Consider the following 14,412-nt stretch of genomic DNA (forward strand, 5'->3'; position numbering starts at 1 on the left):
ACCTAGGGTTGCTAGTCTTTTTAATAGGACGAAATAGTTTACAGTGTCGAAGGCCGCTGTAAGGTCTAATAGGATCAGGGCCGTTCGGCCACCCTCATCCATGGTCTTACATAATTCTTCCGTAGCCATGATGAGAGCGGTCTCTGTAGAGTGAGAGGGTTCAAATCCGTGCTGTGATGGGTCTAACAACTTATTTTCGTCCACATATCTCATTATTTCCTGATTCATAGCCTTTTCCAGAATTTTAGCTGGTAGGGGCAAACAGGATATGGGACGGTAGTGCTTAGGTTCAGAAGGTTCAAGAGTATCCTTCTTGAGGATGGGCCGAATGCAGGCTTTCTTCCAGCTGCTAGGAAATTCACCTAGGTGAATGATCTTATTTAACAGAGGTGCCAGGACATCTGTAATGGTCTCAGGAACCATATGTAGTACATAGGGAGGACAGGGGTCTAAGGGGGACCCAGACTTCATCTGTGTGAGTAGCTCACAGACCTGCTTCTCCTTTAACGGAGGGAAGCTAGAATTGCAGGAAGCAGCTGAGATGGTGTTCTCAATACTCATAGTGGTTGTGTCTACTGCTAAAGTGCTAAGATTGTCATACACTGTCTGAACTTTCAGTTGGAAGAAGGTAGCGATACCACTAACAAAGTTCTAGTCAGGACTAAAAACCACATCTCGAGGACTCTTTGCTAGATGGGTGACAGTTTTAAATAGTTCCCTATAAGTATTGGAGGAGTCGTGGATTTTTTTGGTAAAGTAGATCGATTTTGCAAGCACAATTGTTTGCATGTTCTCCTGCAGGGCCTTGGTGTATTCTAATTTGTTTTTCTGGCTGTAACCAGAGCGCCAGAGCCGCTCCAGTTGCCTACATTTAATTTTTATTGCTTTCACATCAGCAGAGTACCATTGTGTAGTGGCGAGACGCCTTCTCTGCTTTTTTGTTTCCATGGGGGCCAGTTCGTCAACTGCTTGACTGATCCAATTGTGTAATTTAGTTGCTCCGGATTTCTGGCAAGTGCGTTAGCCAAGAGATTGGATTCAAGCTTTTCCCAGGGACGAGTTTTTACAGGGAGCGTAAGGTTTCTACGATGATTTACAAAGTTTTTCAGCTGTAGATTAAAAAAGATAGTGCTATGGTCAGACCAGGGTATGGGGAGAATCGAGGTGATTTTGATATGGTTATTATTAGTCAAAATCCCATCGAGGGTATGCCCTGCTGAGTGTGTGGGCATCGAAATTAGCTGGCTCATACCAAAACTAAGAAAATTATCAAGTAGTGTGGCTGAGTCAGAGTCGTTATTCGCTTCGAGATGGTAGTTAAAATCACCTAGAACAGTGTATGTTGCTGAATCAGAGGTAGTTTCTAAAAAAGTGTGTAATGCTCTATTAAAGGGAGCTCTAGGACCAGGGGGGCGGTACAGGAGCAGTCCTGAGAATATCAGACAGTTATTGTCTTTAATTCTGAAAGTCATGGCTTCAGCTTCTAAGTCCTGTTGGGGGAGAGCAAAGACTTTTAGGTGGGATTTGTGGATTATAGCAACTCCCCCACCCACTGCTCCTGATCTGTTTACATATTCCACACTGTAACCTTCAGGAGTAGCAGCGTTCCAATCCGGACCAGAGGCATCAGAGGCCCAGGTCTCTGTGAGGAACATTAAATCGTGTGGTCAATGATCAGACCTTCGATTTCATGTTTATGCTTAGGCATAGACCAGGTGTTCAGTAAGATACACTTTAAGATTCTATTTCTATTAAACGGGGCCTTAGAACCGTTTCTATGGTTATTAGTCCACAGATGATGGTCAGGGACCGTATCCTCCCTAGTAGTCAGGAGCGGGTCGGTCGAGTCATGTAGTGAGATAGGGGGATTGATGAGGGGGTGGAAACCACATGTGGTACAGCTAGGGGTCAGAGGAAAATCATCAGGGTTTGCTCTTACCAGATGACTGTAGAGATGTTGGTCCAGTCTAAGCAGCTCAACTTGAGTAGCGCAATCCTTGAAAATGGGCATAGTTTCCAGCGCTAGGCGCGGGTCTGGCACGGACGGGCGCAGACTGGCTTGCCTTAGGAGGTAAACAGGAATCAGCTGGATAAGAAATCTGGCATGGGGCGACCTCAACAGTGTCAGAGAAAAGCTCCTCTCTAAACAAGGGAGTGATGTTGTTTATATAATAAACTTCACCTATTTTGCCATGCCGAAGTTCCAGTCAGGCTGTCATTATTGATTCTATCCTAACCAAGCTGTCGCCGAGCTAATAAGAACATCAACATTTTGCACAGTGAACTTTAGCTTTCGTACAGAATGTTCAAGGCTCTGATTATATGTCTACGAGGAAATGTAAATGTAAGTCATTTCAGAAAATATTATACATACAGGCATGCAAGCAGATTTTTCTCCATTTCACTTCTTAGTTTTTTAAGGGTGCCAGTTTGTTCATTTGTAGCAGTTATTTTTGTTTCTATTGCTGCAATTTTGTCATGAAGATCTTCCACTTCTATTCTTGCATATTTAATGATGATTAACATCATGTTGTTCGAACACCCCATGTTGTTTTTGCCCCATTCTTCGAGCATTGATGTTAAGAAGTGAAATGGAGAAAAATCTAGATAAACATGAAGAAGAGGTACAGAATCGCAAACAACGCAAATTCTGCAGAGATCAGGACGATTATAAATATGGCACCATCCTGACTTTTGCTAAAAAATATGACATTTATAAACAGCAATGGGGTGCAGATACTACAATATCCGGAGAGCAAACAAGCGGTTCTGAATCGGACTTCAGTGAGGGCGAGCAAAGACGCCCTGGATTACGGAGGTTCTCTTTTTTAGACAAAATGAAGTTGCTCTATCAGGAGCAACAAACACCACGAAGCAATATCAGAGGTCGAGGACAGAACAGAAGCAGAGCGAGAGGAAGGGGGTACCTAGCCCAAGGAAACCAAAGCGCAAAACAAGACGCAGCAAGCGAACAAGGAGGCAGATACAAACTGAGGGCCCGAACTGAGACAAGGAAATAATGGAGGCACAAACAACAATTCCCAATTTAGTGATCAACCTGTCCAGATACAACTTAACACCAACTGAAATGAAACTATTAAATAAAGGACTCTCATTCTGTCCCGAAACACATCATGATCTAACGGAGACCAAAATCGATCTATATAAATACAAAAGAGAAAACTTAAGTTGAAAAAATTATTTGCCAAAAACTCCATGAATAAAACCAAGACCCAAGAGGAAACAGAACCATCAAATCGGACTGACACATATCAGACATCTGACATTCCACAAATTCGAGTTGCTTATGAACTAGCCAATGAGATCGGAGAAACACAAATACCGGATACCCAGGTACTAGATGAAATGGGCATTATATCGGATGAGCGCCAACCCACAGAGTTTAAATCAAAATCGAGATTTTGCCCGATCCTTCACCCTGGAAACAAAATAGACACCTTTTACGAACTGGTGATGAATGAAATTGAAGAAATGCCAAACAACTACAACAAGAACAGAAAAGAGAATCTAACAAAAGGTGAACGCATGGCAATACAAAGTCTCAGAAATATCAAAATTGAGATTAAACCAGCAGATAAAGGCGGCAATATTGTTGTAATGGATAAGGAACACTATGTGGAGGAAGCTATGAGACAATTGAATAACACCAGCAACTTCACAGCACTGGCAGGAAATCCCACAGACAAAATGAAACATGAACTAGAAATGAAACTAACCACCTGGCATCGACAAGGTCTGATAACGGAAGTGGAAAGGACATTTTTAATGGTCGAGAACCCAATCACTCCGACCATTTACTTCCTACCAAAAGTTCACAAGACCCTCAATAAACCACCAGGACGCCCGATAATTTCAAGTTGTGGCAGCCTCTATGAAAATGTTTCAAGTTATGTGGATCATTTCATAGCTCCAATTGTACCCACATTGAGTTCCTATATAAAAGATACAGGCGATTTCTTACGGATTTTGATGGAAACTGAGTGGCAAACAGTTTGCTTTTTGGTGACTATCGATGTGATATCGCTATATACATCCATCAACCATGACATTGGATTAAAAGCGATTAGCTACTTCCTTGATCAACAACCAATCACACGAAGAGAACATTCAAAAATGATCATAGAAATGATCTCCATGTGCCTGCACAACAACGTATTCCTCTTTAACAAAACCATCTATGAACAATGCTGTGGAACAGCGATGGGAGTTTCCTTCTCTCCAAGCTACGCCAATCTCACAATGGGAAGGTGGGAGAGAAGCGTGGCTTGGAGAGAAGAAAACGACCACCATATGGCCAAAGTGGCCCTTTGGCTACGATTCATTGACGATATTTTTCTCCTGTGGAGAGGTACTGAAGCAGAATTTCAGACATTTTTCAATGTCCTCAATGATAACCAAGTGGGACTAAAATTTACATATACTATCAGCGCGAAGGAGATAGAATTCCTGGACACAAAGATATACATAGCGAATGAGAAAATCCAAACCACTGTCCACAGGAAACAAACGGCGACAAACAGTCTCCTCCATGGCTTCAGCTTTCATCCACAAAAATTAAAAAAGAGCATTCCGTATGGAGAGTTACTACGGATGAGAATAAACTGCTCGGAGGACAGTGAAATGGAGAAAAAATTCAGAGAAACCAAAGAACGCTTCAAACAGAGAGGATACAAAACAACTGATCTCAATGTATGTGAAACAAAAGCCAGAACGAAAACAAGAGCAGAAACTCTTGTAAATAAAACACACCCCATGAACGAATCCACAGAGGTACTTTCACAAAAAACAAACAAAAAGGAGGAACAGCCACGGATGATAATGACTTTCAGCAAAGGGAGCCATAAAATACAAAAAGCCTTGATGAAATTTTGGCATGTACTTCGTAAAGATCCAGATATAGGAATGTCTATAGGCTACCATCCACTGATTTCATACAAAAGAGCGCCTAATCTCGCAGATCAATTAACTCAAAGTCATTTTGAAATGAAGAAACCAGAATCCTGGCTGGATATGAGAAAACGAGGATTCAGCAAATGCTCAACCTGCAAAGCGTGCAAGATTGGACGGAACATCAAAAACTTAAATGACCCAGAAGGGAAAAACTTCATAATTAGAACGAGCATCACCTGTGAGTCATCGTTCGTCGTCTATATGTTGCAATGTTTTTGCGGCAAATCCTACATTGGGAGTACGACGTGTTCCCTCAAAACCAGAATACTACAACACATTCGTGCAATTCAAAATGGTGATAATTCATATGCCATTGCAAAACATATGGCCAGTCATAAAACCAAAACTTGGCTAGATGTTAAATACTTTGGACTGGCAAGTATTCAACAGCACGAAAGAGGGGGAAACCGTACACAAAAACTGAGACGATTAGAATCGAAACTAATCATAAGGTTCAGAACCAAACAGCCGGCTGGCCTCAACGGCGATGAAGAATTACATGTCCATTTATAACAATGTATGAACTGAGAATCTTGCAAATGCCTGCATATCTGCTATACAAGATAACTGTTACTTTAAAATCAAAGAACTGTACTAGCTATCAACTGTGTCCAGAGACTGATCCAAACTGTTGATAATGGGAATGTAAAGCCAAAGACCACATGAATATACACAATATGGGTGATTGCATACAGCGGGACGTAGGGCACTCAGCCCTTAATTGTAATTTGACATTATGTCCAAAGTTATGCATTATAATCAAATCTCATGTACATTGAGCTTTGATGTAACACGCATGTGTGTCCCACAAGCGTTTAGAAAGTGTCAGTGTCCCTGTAAAAATGGGGAACGCTTTCAATGCAGAAACACAAAAGAATCCTCGCTGAATTGCACAACCCACCCTGTGTAATGCAAAATGCATATCAGGCTACATAAACCCCCTAAAAAACTACAAGTCCCATCATGCCCCAGATAATGATAAGGGTGTGTATTGGTATAAATGTAGGAATGGAAGAGGGACCAACCACTAATACTACCGTGAACAGGAACTACGGTTCGAAACGCGTAGGAGTTGTAGTCTCACGTTTGGAAATAAAATAACTGCGTGAAAACCAAGAAGTGTGCCGCGATTCTTTTCTGGTATGGGATTAAATTGAGACACTGTCCTGGTCTCATTGCTGGCACCCACTGGACTGAGCTCCCGCTGCGACAGGACAATTTGCTTGTGTATATATATATATATATATATACACACACATATATATATATATATATATATTATATATATATATATATATATACACACACACACACACACACACACACATTTATACATGTATTTTTTTTATCCCTTGATAATATTCTCTCAGTGATAATAGCATTGATGCTCCTTTTCTAGGAGGGATTTGCAAAAATAGCTGAAAAGAATTAACACTGTTGAAAATGAGAAAAAAACACCCATTTGTACTTTACCAGTAACCTCTACCTGCTTTCCTGAAATTAATATTAAAATGTAAAAGCGAAAGCAAATCGTTTTCTACTTAGAACAGTCACCCATGTAGACAAAGAAAATGGTATATCTGGTACCTTACATAACTTTCTGTGCACCAAAACTATGATATTAGAGGGCACTTTTTGTTGTGAACATATACACCTTTTTGCTGCAAGTTCTACATGGGGCTCGATTCACAAAGCTATTAGCATATACACATTTAACTAACACATACTGAGACACAACTGTAACCCTATTCAAAACTTGGTGATGAACCCAAAAGAGTACATGTACAACTGCTACTGCAGATCAGCCCGATTATATTCGACCTAAGTGGTGTCACATTTATGAAAGTACTACAATTCGATGTAGTCAGTGTTTTAAATCCCAACAATTAAATAATTGGATACAATAATGATATGCTGTTTCTCAAAGAAATACCGTTACTTACTGGAAGAATCTGTAATTGAACCCAATTCAACTCTCTGTCCTGTAAAGCCACATTCCTTTTTGCAGAATGAAGGAATATACCCACTAGTCAGCCTGCTGTGTCCTGAAGGGCCTGAAACAAATCAGATCATTAACCATTCGTTCACGAATACAAAAAAACATATACATACATTATATATACGGTAAAAAGATTCAGTTCAAATTGAGATGTTTCAATAGATATTTGGTAAGGATCTGGCAAACAGTAAATGTCTGGCCAAAAGCAAAGGGTCTGATTAAAAAAGGTCAGCTATATAAATTAGGAGATCTACTCTTGTAAGAATCCTCCTAAGTATGGAGTAGTTTTCCAACTTCTGGATTAAGAAACGGATCACAGAAACACCCTCTAAAGTCGCAGAGTTCCAGTCCAAATCTACAAAATGTACTTGTCTCGAAATTTCTACTAGGGGCAAAATCACAATGAAGCAGAAATGTGCTCTTTGAACATGTAGGGAAAAGTATACTGGCCATGAAAGCATCCGTTCGTGGTGTTTAGTGTTTTGCACACTTCTGTCATCTACTGTTGAGCTACGACATTGCAAGGGATTTTTCTTCAAAGAAGCTGAGTCACGGGACATTGTGCGATTCTTCCCTTAGTCCAGAATGTGTATGGCAAAGTCTCGGGGCGGCCTTAGGCATGTGCAAGCTGTGCACCTGCACAGGGCCAGCAAACCCCAGGGTCTACCACACCAATATATATCCTTAATATAATAATCCTCTGAGGATGGATACATATTTGCGTGGTGGCATTTGGCGGCTTCCGGCTCTGTTCCACTTCCAAACACCCTGACCCCCCGCTCTTCACTCGCCTCCCGCTCCGCCCCGCCGGGACCTCCTCTTCCGGGGACCCCTACCTACGCTCCATGCCCAGGGCCACCATGAGCCTAGAGCCACCCTCCTTAGATTGTTTTTCGCTCAGTGGCTGAAAGGTGAGAGTGGTGTCTAAAGTGAGAGTAACTAACTATATTCAACCTGTGACATTGCTATCTGTTAATTAATGAGTACTTAGTAAAACAAACGTGCCACCACTGTAGATTTTGGGGGAGGGGGTGGGTGCATGTGTATTTCCAGAACTACATTCTTCGAACAGCTGCTTACATGTTAACCGCATCCGCGCTCAGAGAATTCTCCTCCTGTGCTCAGATTTTCAAAATCCCATGCTTCATGACGAGCTGGGCTCGGCATCAGCGTGCGAGGAGGCTACGCCATGACGAGCCCAGCTCGTCATGAGCTTGGAAGGGGTTAAGTAACATTTTCCGTTCATAGCATGTGTGGCTGCAAATAAACGTACATTGCATCAACTGTAAAGCAGTTTCCTCTCATTGAAGGCTAGCAGGCAGATGATGCAATGCTTGAAACAAAGTCCCTAATACAGTTTGTTCAACCATATCTTGTTGACGAGCTAGTATGTCCACACAATAATGTTTTGCTATTGTGTGTGCTGCTGACCAAGTAGCGGCTTTCCAGATAACTCTGTAAATACAACCATATATTCCCATGTATAACAGTACTATGTGCATAACATTTATGTAGAGTTATATTTTATAAACAAATATGGATTTTGTTTCTTATTGGTTTGAAGTTTCCATTGACTCAACTATGGCTGCTAAAGTTCATGGTTCTAATAGGCCCAGAAGTTATTTTATTCAAAGATGCACAGTTGCATATGTCTGCAAAGCGTACCCTTGTTTCTGTTCTTACCACTGAAAGAGAGGGTTTGGGATAATAATCAGCTCAGTATTGTATTCATGAATCAAATGATCTCAAGGACGTCTTGCGCTTCCTGTGGGATAAGATCCTGCCACCTGCTCATTAGAGAGTTTTTTTCTGAAAGTAACATGTTCTGTTACTGATTAGGTTGCATAGACTTGTACTGAGGGAAACCCTAAATAAACAGTTATAATAGATGGAGTATCCAACAGAAAGAGTGTTACAGAAGGTAAATAATTCGTTTTTTTTGATGAATGCTTCTAATTGCAGATTCCCTCTTTTGCGAATAGATAAAAAAAAGCAGTACCTCTCCAAGGTGGTGGGCCTGTGGAGTGGTTCCGATCAAAAAGAGTTCTGCAGGCCCGAAACGATGAAATGCCCTACCCATCGAGCCTGGCGGTCGAGGCAACAGTCCTTCATGAACGTGTGCACTAATGCCCATATTGCGGCCTGAAATATATCCAGAAGGGACACTTAGCGTACCAGCACAGTAGTCGCAACCTTTGCTCTGGTGAAATACACCCTCAGACCTTCTGGAGGCTTCTACTTAGCCAATGCATAGCAGATCTTAAAACAGAGGCCTATCCAACTTTATAAAGTCCCTTTCTGTGCAGCCGTGCCTTTCCTTGCTCAATAGAACCCTACAAAGAACACATCGTCCACCAGCTGGTCTTTGGTGCGATCAGTATGAAAACTCTGCGCTCTTTTGGGGTCTATACGATGGAGCTTCTCCTCCTCTATTCAAGGGGTTAGGTGAAGCAGAGAACCTTGGAAGAGTGACATGAAAAGGTAACAGCCTTTGGCAGAAATGTTGCTCTAATCTTCAGTATTAGTTTGTCCAGAAAGAAGATGGTGTAGCGCAGCAGGCCTGAAGTAGTCTAAACTTCACTCATGCGACAAACCTAAGCTATCTCGATTAAAAAGACAGTCTTCAGAGCAAGAAGATTTAAAGGGTGGCTCTGCAGCAGCTCGAAGGGATCCACATGAGAAAAGTGAGACCCACATTAAGACCCACCTGAGGCATAACCAAAGATTTAGGGGAAAGCCTTTAAGGAATTTAAACACAACAAGTGATTTTAAGAAGGATGGCTGGTCTGCCAAATGCAAAAAAATGAAAATGAAAATGCTGACAAATAACCTTACCAGTGGCCACTGCAAATCCCTGTCCCACTGGTCTCTAGTTCCAAGAAGAAACTGTTGTCATCAACTAGTGGGCGTATTTCATCCCATCATTATCAAAAACTGGCTGTCAGAGTCTGATCCAAAAAGTTGTTGGCGTGCTGGAGGCGGGCGAGGCATGCTTCTAGGGAAAAGCAATGATTTGTCCGAGTCAAATTGAACTGCATCATGGTGTGGAACTGTTCTGGGATGCAACATCGGTCGAGACAAATTCAGTTCAGAGTTGGACACAATAGGAACAGCATCCTCTGACGAGATTAGGCCTGTGTCGACATGGCAGGAACTGGCATGGATCTTGGTGCCATATTTTAAGTCCGCTCTGGAGTCAGAGATGAACCCGAAACGGGTTCAGGAGGCACAAATGTCATCGAGGTCAGACTGATCAGTGGCAATCCAAATGGAGGCCTCCAAGGTCCCAAAAGTTGAGCCAGTGGAAACCTGAAAGGTGCCAAAGATTTGCAACAGGGCTTCTCTAAAAAGCCTCAAACTGCTGAGACTTAAACAATGGCCCCAGAAATTCAGGGTGCATCCGGATCAACTGTAGAATCAGCTCCTCGGTAGGGGGCCAGAAGTGAGACCGAGAGACACATTGACATTCTCGCAACTTCTCAGTAAGAGTGGTGAGACTAGGCCAAGTCCTGCTTGCCCTTCTTGTGCTTCCTCTTGGACTACGTTGAAAACCTGGACTGTGACGTTGACCTCTCGGGGACCAGCCTAAAGAGTGGGAATGGGTCTGTGTCCATTACTTTGAGCAGGTACCTATGTTCCTATTTCAGTGTTCAACAATGTAAGACTTGGCTTTGCATTCCCGGATCACCTTTGGATTCATAAAGGCACTCTTCGCATGACTTGGATTTGTTGACTGAACCCAAATACCAGAAACTCCTCTTGCGGGGGGTCTGTTACAGACATCTGTTTGTGACAGTCCCTGTAAGGCTTAAACCTCTTAGCTTCAAGAGGGGACATGTTCCCTTGCACACTGGAAAAAATAATATTAAGAAAAAAAAAATCATAAACTGACACAAAAAAAATAAAACAGTTGGGAGCTAGCTTTGGCTTCACGTACAAAGGTGAGGAAAGAAAAGAACTGACGTCAACACGCAGAGGTGAGCTTATATGCTGCTGTGACTCGCTCGTCACTTTCATCAGAATTTATGAATTTTAGCGTTGTGCTCCATCTGACCCTTTTCTAGAGAGAGCTCTGGTCAGCTGAAAAGACAATTGTCTTTTTATTATTTTGTTGTGCCATTGGCGATATTATATTAAATGCAAATTAGACTTTAGGATTTCTGATTTGTTGTGTTGGATTTTTAATTTTATTTGTATTTTGCACATGATCTGGCTGCTATCTAAATGTTCTTTGCACAATTCAGGATATGCTCTGTTACCTTAATCTGTTGGCTGCTAATTCCAAACTTTATTTCTTCAAACTTCTAGATGTCGAAAACTTGCACTTCGAGTGGATTGTCATTAATGTGATTTTGTATGTTTCATTATATTTTATGTAATAACTGGTATGCATTCTTTTAAGTGGACCTCATTGGAGTTCCAAATCTTTAATAAATATTGAATTGTGTTTTATTTTCATCAGTTAATGGAATTTTACATAATAAGTCCATGGTGGCTTCATTTTCACATGTAGTGTTCGCCCTGAGAGGTGAGGGGAGTACATGTTTAGCGTTGCGGGTAGCATGTTTGCATGCTTTTGATATTGCACCTTGCAATGCCTTATTTAGAAATAGGGTGACCCATTTAGGGTTAGCAACAAAACGTTAGTTAACCTTGCGGAAACACTTAGCCCTGTCAGTAGTACTTGAGTGTCCTGTGAACACCTAAAGTGCGTAATGCTTTTTCTACTACAGGTTGTGCAAAGAATGCAGGCCACTTAACAGTCTGATTTATGTGGAAAGGGAGACTACTTTAGGTAAGAATGTGGAATTCGTTCTAAGAACTACTCTGTACCTGTGTACATGAATGGTTGGCTCTTGAATAGTTATAGCTTGTAACTCCTAATATGCCTGAGCAAAGTTATAGCTACAAGAAAAGCCGCCCTCCAGGAAAGGAACTGTAAGTTACATGAGTGGAGAGATTCAAAAGGTAGCTCCATGAGCCTAGTGAGAACAGCATCAAGGTTTCAGACGCTGGAGGGGTTCTTGGGGGTATCACCCTTTAGAAACCCTCCATGCACACCCCAACTCCAGAAATTCAAAAAGCAATGATTGTTCCCTGTTCTGCATATATGTGGCTACGGCTGCTAAATGGAGGCGCACAGATGTGTAAGCTGGACCTGCCTTTTGAATATGTAAATGCAGGGAATGATGTCTTGCATGTTAACTTTGAAGAGTCTGATTACTCTGGGATGCAGTTATGAACAAATCTTTTCCATTCAGCTGTAGAAGGTCTATGTGTCTCTTGCGAGATCGCCATACATTCCTGTTGGAGGTATAGGTATCCAAACTCCTAAGACTTCAGGTGCCAGATTTCCAGGTTGAACTGATTGGAGCGTGGCTGCCTGACTTTGCAGCATTGCTGTGTGAGACAGTGTGTTCTGATCGAATATGCTACTTACCAGTATGCATCTGTTCTTGGCATGTAGGGCTGCTGACATTCATATCTGTGCATAGATCGCCGCCTAGAGTTGGGTCCGGATGATCGCACATTGTTGTCCTGGAAGAGTCTTTGAAGTATCACGAGATAGGTGGCTCCTCTCCTGGACTACAGTGCGCATGGGCATCGACTCCATCCTCAGATTGTTTTTAGCCATTGTGGCCAAGATGGAGTGAAACTAAGTGAATGATGACCATGCTGGAAGTATGTGTGAATGCTGCAGCCGCTACAGGCGCCGGGGAGGAGGGCGAGCGATATGAATGTCAGCAGCCCTACATGCCAAGAACAGATGCATACTGGTAAGTAGCATATTCGGTTCGAGGCATGTGGGCTGCTGTATTCATATCTGTGCATAGAATACATAGCAGTCCCTCCATTAACGGCGGCCGCCCGTGCCAGCTGCAGCAGTTTGGAAAAGTGTTTTTAGAACAGCCTGCCCTACAGCTGCCTGATGTTTGGAGTGCACATCAACACAGTAATGTTTTGTAAATGTGTGCGTGGTAGACCATGTGGCTGCTCTACATATGTCTTCCAAAGGAATATTTCCAAGGAAAGCCATGGAGGCCCCCAACTTGCGGGAGGAGTGGGCCCGCGGTGGAATGGTGAGAGTGCGCTTGGCTTTCTGATAGCAGATCTGAATACATTTAACAATCCACCTGGCTATACCAGCCTTGGAAATGGGGTTACCTTTGTGTTGTGGTGCAAAGGCAACAAAGAGTTGTTTAGTCTTCCTAAAATCTTTGGTCCTATCAATGTAGTACATTAGGGCCCTTTTGACGTCAAGTGAGTGGAGCATTCTCTCCGCAAGTGACTCTGGATTTTGGAAGAACACAGGTAGTTCTATAGTCCGGTTGATATGGAACTGAGACACTACCTTAGGAAGGAATTTCGGGTTAATGCGAAGCACCACCCTGTTAGAATGAATCTGAATAAATGGCTCTTGGATAGTTAGTGCCTGGAGTTCACTAACTTGTCGTAGCGACGTAATCGCTATAAGGAAAGCCACTTTCCATGTCAAGAACTGAATTTTGCAGGAATGCAGTGGCTCAAAAGGGGGACCCATCAGCCTGGTGAGGACCACATTGAGGTTCCACTCTGGAGCTGCTGGCGTCTGCGGAGGAATGACTCGTTTGAGTCCTACCAGAAAAGCTTTAATGGCAGGCACCTTGAAAAGTGAGAGGTGCTGTCTGTTTTGGAGATAAGCAGCCATTGCGGATAAATGTATACGAATGGAAGCATAGGCCAGATTACATTTGTACAGATGTAAGAGATAACAAATGATGTTTTGAATAGATGCATCCAGCGGGTTAATGTTGTGGTCTGCACAATAAATGACAAACCGCTTCCATTTCGCCGCATAGCATGCTCGTGTGGTCCGCTGCCTTGCCTCCCGGATGATGTCCATACAGTCAGTAGGTAAGTTGAGGTAGCCAAACTCTAAGACCTCAGGAGCCAGATCGCCAGGTTGAGCTGTTGCGGATCTGGATGCTGAGTGTCGCCATGTCTCTGTGTCAAAAGCCTGGGTTTGAGGCACAGCCGTTGATGCGGCACCACGGACAGTTCCAGAAACGTGGTGTACCATGGTTGGCGAGCCCACGTTGGAGCAACCAGGATGAGAGTCATCGAGTGCTGCTTCAGCTTGCGTACCACCAGCGGTATTAGAGGTGCTGGGGGAAAAGCGTACGCAAATTTGCCTGACCAGTTCATCCATATCGCATTGCCCTGCGACTGTGAGTGTGGAAACCTGGCGGCAAAGCTTCAGCATTTTGCGTTCTCCTTCGTGGCGAACAGGTCTATCTCTGGATGACCCCACCTTTGGAAGTACGGGTGGAGTACTGATGAATGTATCTCACACTCGTGCATTTGGTGGCTGTACCTGCTGAGCAGGTCCGCCATCTGATTGTCCTTGCCTGGGAGGTGTTCTGCCATGAGGAAGATGTTTCTCTGAATGGCCCACTTCCACA

At 42.9% G+C, this 14,412-nt stretch overlaps 1 protein-coding gene across 1 annotated transcript in view; it reads right to left on the reverse strand.

Annotated features, from left to right (window-relative positions):
* Nucleotides 1–14,412, reverse strand: part of CILK1 (ciliogenesis associated kinase 1) — a 412,784-nt gene that overhangs the window by 74,436 nt on the left and 323,936 nt on the right. The window contains exon 13 of the mRNA XM_086926426.1: nt 6,915–7,025. Within this exon, the coding sequence (XP_086782552.1) occupies nt 6,915–7,025 (111 nt within the window). The remainder of the gene's footprint in view (nt 1–6,914; nt 7,026–14,412) is intronic.

This window comes from Lissotriton vulgaris, chromosome 6 (assembly GCF_964263255.1).
Source record: "Lissotriton vulgaris chromosome 6, aLisVul1.2, whole genome shotgun sequence".
NCBI lineage: Eukaryota > Metazoa > Chordata > Amphibia > Caudata > Salamandridae > Lissotriton > Lissotriton vulgaris.